Below are 7744 nucleotides of genomic sequence, written 5' to 3' on the forward strand. Positions count from 1 at the left end.
TAAATTATAAATCAATAAAAAGTGTGTTGTGAGGCTTGAAAATGACAGAAGTACAATAGGAAGACTTTACTAAGAAATGGGAATGAAGAGTCTGAGATGCAAGTTTAAGAATCCTTCCTGAAAGAATAGGTTGGTGTGGGGAGAAAAAAAGTGTCTATTCACATAGCAATAAGAAATTCAGGTCTGTATGGTTATTGTGGCTTTCCTTATAAAGGAATCATAATTAGGTCACACTGTCTTCCCAATGCTGGGCTGCTCTCGAAAGCACCAAGGTGAGTTGGTTGACTCTCAAGTTAATGAACAGCCTTTAAACTGATGAGGTTAGCTGGAGAGGATGGTAGGTACTGGAGGGAAGGAGAGGGAGAGGGCTAGAGGGAAAGCTGCCTGAGCTGGACTCTGCAGACTTACTTGTGAGATAGATTTGCAGAGAGAAGCTAAGCTATGCAGTCATGAGCTAGTGAATCTAAATCCTTTATGATAAAAGAAAGCGGTACCGACTGGAAATGGAATTTAATTTGTTAAGCAGTCTTTTCTATAGTTTTAACCAAAACACCACAAAATTCCTGATGTATCAACTAATAATGCAACATATTATGTAAAGAACACTACAGGGTTAACATCCCTAACCTGAAAAGCATCTGGAAGCTGAAGCTGAAGATTTGCCTTGCATGTGCAGGCCTGGGTTTGATCTGCATCATTGCAAAAGAGAAATCAGAAAAATGCCCAAACCCTAAAGGTGATCTCTTGTTCACATGGCTTTGGAGTTTAGAGTGTTCAGAATTTCAGTTTTAAGGCTGTTTTCTGCTCCATCGGTCTGAAGTGTCACCTGACTCATAACAATGTGTTAGACTCAGGGTTTCACCCTTTGTCTGGGAACACCCAAACTAGCCTTTCCTGGCTGGCCTTACTCTTGCTCAGTCAATACCTTCTAGTATTTTCTAAAATGCTTCTCTCAGAGAACACCTGCCTGTCCTGTTTAAAATCACAGCCCAATCTTCCCAAGCTGCAAATCTATTTTTCTTCTTTGGTTCTTGGTTTGGTTTGGGTTTTTTGTTTACTTTGTTTTGATTTTTGGTTTTTGAGACAGGGTTTCTCTGTGTACCTCTGTCTGTCCTTGAACTCACTCTGTAGACCAGGCTGGCAACAAACTCAGAGATCTGTGTGCCTCTGCCTCTGGATTGCTGGGATTAAAGGTGTGCCCCACCCACCTGGCCCATTTTTCTCTAAGTAGTTACCACCTGCAAACTGTGTTTGCTTTGTAGTGTTTTTCTCTTTACACCTTAATAGAGTTTAAGCTCTGTGATGCTAGGGGTGGATTTTTTTTCTCCTGTTCACTACAGAACCCCAGTAACAAGAAGGATGACACACCTGGCACTCAGGAAACACTTCTACAACTTACTTACTGAGTTTTGCTTATGACGTCATTGCATAGCAAGGTCTAAGCAGTGAAGCTTGGGTCTCTCATCACAGTGCTGTCTCTCACAGGTATGACGACTATGATTATGGGGAAGTTAACCAGCTACTTGAACGGAGCCTGAAGGTTTACATCAAGACAGTGACCTGCTACCCTGAGAGAACCACAAAGCGCATGTATGACAGCTACTGGCGGCAGTTCACACACTCAGAGAAGGTCAGTGTTATCATCAAGCAGACCTCAAAGACATGTGTGTTCAACATGACAGTTCAGTCATGAAACAGGGAGGGAGGTTTTAATAGATTGGTGCCATTGAACTAGCTATTGTTTTTCATGTTTCATTAATCTGAAATATATTGACTAGTCACTAACTTTTAGATGTGTGCTCTGTGTAACATGATGGTGTACATCTTGGTCAAGGCTCCTATTGCTGTGATAACCACCATGATGAAAAGCACCTTTGGAAAGAAAGGCTATTTCATCTCCCAGCTCTCAGGTCACCTGGGTCAGAGCAGGAGCCTGGAAGAAAGGGAACATTGCTTCATCGCTTACTGCCTTTTGTTCAGCCTGCTTTCTTACAGTACCCAAGACCACCTGCCCAAGGGTGGCACCACCTGCAGTGAGCTGGACCATCCCACATGTTCTCAACCCCACAGACTTGCCCACAGGCCAATCCTATGGAAGCATTTTTTCAGTTAAGATTCTTTGCCCCAATGAGCTACCTTCTGGCAAGTTGGCATAAAAACTAGCCCACACAGTGCGTAACATTAATTTTAGCATCAGCCTCTGAGAGATTGGATATAAAGACCAATAAATCTACCATTCTAACTATTAAAAAGCCCACTAAGAAGCAGTGCTGGATTGAATTGTACCAAGCATTGAAGGCACTGGCATTTAGAAACTCTTGGTAACCACCACATTACTGTTAGAACAAAAGTTTCTCATTGTAGTTTAGTATTTTGCCATTATAGTGAAGGATCTGTGAGCCAAATATATTGTTATCTAAGAATGTCTGTAGATGGACTATATATGAATTATTATTTAGATTAGAACCTAGTAAGCATTAAGAATCTTTACCAATAGTATAGCATCAGATCTGGCTTTAGGTTCTAGGCCCTTGAACATTGAATCTAAGAGTCTCCTTTATACTACCATATTCAAGATGGAGGTAAGAAACTCATTCTGGAGTCATAACAGTCCCCAGTGAGCTGTATGGCTTTGGCAAAGTATGTTATGGCTCAACTTCTAATAACTTTTGAAGTCTTAAAGTTATGGGCTGGAGAGATGGCTCAGTGGTTAAGAGCACCAACTGCTCTTCCAGAGATCCTGAGTTCAATTCCCAGCAACCACATGGTAGCTCACAACCACTTGTAATGAGACCTGGTGCCCTCTTCTGGCCTGCAGGGATACATAATAAATAAATAAATTAAAAAAAAAAAAAAGTCAGTCATACACCAGGCATATTACCCATTCATCTTCAGCCTTGATGCATCTTTGTGCTGTTTTTATGTTTGCAATAGATCTCCTCCCTTTCTAGAGACTATATATTCTCATCAGGAGAATATGCCCAACAATATATTCAAGTGATAGAAAGGCATGGTGATAACTCAGAATTAGCACATTTCCCTGCAGTCAGTTTAGAACGTGTAGAGGTTTTACATCAGCCTTTCAGCTGAGAGGTTTTTTTCTCACAGAGGTGCCCTGAGATTTTACCACAGTCTGTACAAGTGCTGGGCTTCTGGTGAGGTCACATACTCGCACAAACTGAGTTGAGTGGCAGCTTCACTCCAGGGCCTACAGTTAAAGCTGGGAGTGCATTTTTAACTTTACTTCTTAATTTAAATTTTACACACTAGGAATTTTTTTTAATTTAAATTTACTATCCACAAATGCACATTTGAGTGTTTATCATATATATGTGCATACTCAGGCCTATGTGTATTATCAGGATACACATAACCTGTGGCACCTAAGAACCTCTATGCATCCTTCCACTGTGCTGTGTAGTGACTGAGCCAATGCCATCTGGTTTCCAGGTGCATGTGAACCTGCTTCTGATGGAAGCTCGGATGCAAGCTGAACTGCTTTATGCCCTGCGTGCGATAACTCGGCACCTGACCTGAATGAAGCTCCACCAGGAAGGCAGCGACACATGTCAGGGCCTCTCCTCCCACAGGACTCCCATCAGAACTTGTTTGTGATGCAGCTCAGCGGTTGTTCAGTTCCTAGTGTCAAAGTTGAGCTGCCGGGGTTTTGTTTTTGTTTGTTTTGTTGTTGTTAGGGTTTGATTTGGAGGGGGGTTGTTTGTTTGTTTGGTTTTATTTTTTTCTGGCTGTAATGTGCAATGGTGTGTTTTATATTTCTCAATGCTTAACATTGCTAACAATTGCAAAGAGTAAGCCTGATGAGCACTACTTTACATTGCTTAGAGTTGGATTTTTGGATCTGACCATAAATCATGAACTGGTTTGTTAATGCTTCACTTCAGTACTTTAGAGTTCATGTGTATGTGTATTATTTTTCTTTACTTAAAAAAAAAAATAAGGAAAAGTGCTTACAATCCACTCAAGCAGTTGTTTTTCAGATACCAACATTCAGCAGAGTGGTGTCCTCTACCGCTCTAATGCCCACGTGTGTCCTGAGTCTGGGAAAAGCATGTGCTGTGGAACCAGGCTGCTCCCAGGACACAGCTTACATCCCTGGAGATGATCAGGCACTGTTCTGGTTTTGTTTGTCTGATTTTTTTTTTTCTTACACTGCTATTGGCAATAACGTGAAATGTGATACAGACATCGTCCATAATTTAATGTGAAATTATGATGAATTCTATAGCATGCTACTGAAATGCCAAACTCAGCTACTTTGTCTTCTAAAGCAGAGGCCTCATTTTCCCACATGGCTGTCTGTGTGGCAGGGGACTGAGGACAGTCCCCTGAGTCCGGCACGTGGTCCTCCATCACCTCTAGTAGCTGGTGCCACAGGGCTGCTTACATTCTCGGCACACACAAGCCCACACCACACAACACTGACCAAATGTTTCTTTGCACAGTCTCCCTTTCTGAGAGTTAAGGAAGGTTAGTTAATACACCCTACTTCCTATTACACTTTTGGAAATTATTTTACATGACTTTCTTCTTATAACAGGTTAAGTAATTTGTTATTCAGAGGTAAAAATTGTGTTTCTGTGCATTAATGTGATCGAACAACAACAAAACAGTGCAATGTTTTTAAAAATCAACTCAACCTTCCCTATCATGTCACTGCAGAAGTGTCCTTTGAAACAGAGCCATAAAGAAATGATCCTCAAATTTCTTTATTGTGCTAGGCGTTTTTCAGTTTTACCTTGTTGAGCTTGAACCACGATTTCACCATGCCAAAGCATTCATTCCCCAGAAAAATCTGTTTGGACAACTAGTTTTAGAAAAAAAATGCATTGTCATGGGGGAGAGAAAAGGCAGCCCAAAAGCCACATTTTTGCATCAATTTGTGTTGTTGGATTAGCCTGTCTTCAGAGAGCACAACCTTATGTGTTGATAGCTTTACTTTGTGTTGTGTTAATGAACCAGTGAAGTGCCTAGAGGGCTGCAGGAGCATCCAGAGGACACAGCTGCACGGCTTAAGCACCTCAGCTTGCTGGAAGGTGACTTCATCTTACACATACATGCTAACCTAGGACATACCATCTCTAGGATGTCATCCAGGGAGTGCCCACAGAGCACTCACTGAGGGTCTCCCTGATGTGTAGGGGTACTTTTTCTCTTAGGAAAGAACTGTGGCCAGCGTTCTGTCAGGCTGTCCTTCTGTCTGCCATCCTTCTCTGGGATGTTAGCTCCTTTCCCTTAGCATTCTGTTCCAGAGAAAACCATGATGGCTATAGACTTGTCAGCATGGGTAGTTTTGCGTTTGTAGACTCTAGGATCTTGTTTAAAATCCTCCATGTGAGGAAAAAGTCACTAGGAGTTTTGAAGACAGGGTGGTTTCTCAAGAGATTATTCAGAGAGCTTGTGGCAGGGTTCTGTGTTCTATCTGTTGTGTGGACTGCCTTCATTTCAGCTTTCACTATGTGTGAACGACAAGGAAAGTGTTTACAAGAATGGTAAAACACAGGAGGTGGCAGGCGTGTCCATGTGCTTTTCCCAGTTCTAAGGCTTCACATTAGGATCTAGTTTATTATTACATTGTGTAAGTGTTAGGAAACTTTGATTTCATAGCCCCGTATTTCTGGTCAGGTGAACTGAACGACAGGATGAAATAGTTTTTATGTATTGACTAAAAGGAGGAATTGGCACAGAACCATGACTAAGCTTTAGACCAAAAGGGAAGGAAAGGGTTAAGTAAAGGGGCCACTTACTTTTTGCTTTTGGTTTTGTGTTGCCCCAGAAATGCAAGTAGAGATTGGACTGTGGAAATATTAGTGCCTTTAATAGATTTCTCTCCTAGCAAAACTTCCTTTTAGTTCAACAGACCAATCAATAATCAGGAAAAAAGATTGACTTGGAACCGTGAATAAAAAACACAGCAATGTATTTATTAACCTCAGTGAACCGGCCTCACAAAGTTGGTTTGTGAAGGTGGCCCCACCTCCACACTACAGCATGCACCTTGTGTTCCTGGTGTGGACACTGCTCTAAGAGTTGCCTGTCAACCCGCTTTATCCAGTGCAAACTTGAAATTCTGATGCGGTTTTCCAGGGTGGCATTTTTTTTTTTTCAGAGTATTGAATTTACAGTGTAGTAATTTATAGTGTAGCTTTTTATACTGAAATGTGATATTTTTCAAAGGAGCTATTTGACTCAATTGGTGTAATAACAGAGCCTATGATAAGCTGAGCTGCACCCGGGGCTCACATTGTGCCAAACATAAGCATGTGAGTGTGTGTGAAGAGCACGTCTGATTGTGAAGCCCTCAACTCCTTGCTCCTTGTGTTAAAATCAGCCTGATAACCCTGATGGACATGCTGCAGTAATGCTGTCCAATTTGGAATTTCACATTTGCCAGCATCTGTGCTAATTCTTAATTTCTCAGATCACTATCAGAAACATCAAGGAAATCAGGCTTGGTGGCACATACCTGTAATCCCAATGCATGGAAGCCTAAGGCAAGAGGATGGTGGTTTTGAGGCCAGCCTGGGCTACATAGTGAGTTCAAGGCCAGCCTGAGCTACATAGTGATACCCTGTCTCAAAAATTAAAAGAGAAAGAGAAAGAATATGTAAGTCCCTTACCCATGAAAGTGGGTCTGCTCTTTAACCCACTTGACTGTAGGAGTGGTGAGAGTACCCTGGAGCGGCCTCCCAAGCGGCTTCCTCAGGCAGCCTTGTGCTACTCTGATGGGAAAAGGCTTTGGAGATGGACTATGTTTTAAAAGAAGTTCCTTGTCTAGGTCCAAGGAATAATTTGCCCCCCCACCCCTTAGGGTGCTCTGTAAATCAGGGGTAGCTAACACAGAGTCCAGGATGTAGCCTTGGCCTTTTGAACCAGTTTTAAACCCAATAATAGCACAGCTGTACAGGGCTATTTTTAAAAGAAAAAAACTTAAGTAAGATTTATATAAAGGTCATGTAAAATTTGAACCAGAACCCTATTTTATTTATGTCTGTTAAAGATTTTACATAAGTCTAAGATCTAATGGATATCATCCAGGGAAGTACTCCCTCCCCCACCTATTAAAGTTTTGCTAATCCAAAATCGTAGAATTTTATGCCGCACCAAAGTAAATTTATCAGCAAACAGTTATAGATTACTACTTAAAATAGTCATCACTTCCCGTGACAAGTGCATGCATGCCTGTATGATGGCAAGGCTCCTTTGCACTGTAAGGCAAGGACAAAGAACAAATCCAGGGTACCATGTAAACGGTGTGCTGCGGCGAGCGCAAAGGAGGTTCTTACTCCGTTGTGTTCAAGGACAATTCTAAATCACCACTCTCATTCTCTGCAAAATGGACCATTTCACACGGAATAAAAACATGCAAGATGATCCACATACACAGTGCATAAGCAGCATTCTTGGTGGTACCTCACCAGCAAGCAGAAAGGTAGCCCCTCTGAAGAGGGCACTGTAAGCCACGTGTCCATGCAATTGGAACCAGTTCTAGGTGGCTGTCACCCTGCACTGTTCCCCACTGTTTCTCTGTGGAGACTCAGATGCAGACTCAGTCTTTCCTCAAAGCAGGCCATAGCAGGAGTGTATCCTGTCAGTCTACAGAGTGTTTACCCTACACATCTGTAGTTTCTTTTACTGCTAATTTGGACCCAACAGCACCTGCTTAGGTAAGACCAAAACCAGAAAAGCCTGGTGTGAAGTGGGTCTGGAGTGGAGATGTGCACCA

General features: G+C 42.1%; 1 protein-coding gene across 1 annotated transcript in view; it reads left to right on the forward strand.

Moving 5' to 3' along the window:
* The window catches only part of Sesn3 (sestrin 3), a 58350-nt gene extending 51773 nt beyond the window's left edge, over positions 1–6577 (forward strand). Inside the window, exons 9-10 of the mRNA XM_036192228.1 lie at positions 1486–1630; positions 3451–6577. Coding sequence (XP_036048121.1) covers positions 1486–1630; positions 3451–3537 — 232 coding nt within the window. The 3' untranslated portion in view covers positions 3538–6577. The remainder of the gene's footprint in view (positions 1–1485; positions 1631–3450) is intronic.
* The last annotated feature ends 1167 nt before the right edge of the window (positions 6578–7744 follow it).

Source organism: Onychomys torridus, chromosome 7 (genome assembly GCF_903995425.1).
Source record: "Onychomys torridus chromosome 7, mOncTor1.1, whole genome shotgun sequence".
In the NCBI taxonomy this organism is placed as follows: domain Eukaryota; kingdom Metazoa; phylum Chordata; class Mammalia; order Rodentia; family Cricetidae; genus Onychomys; species Onychomys torridus.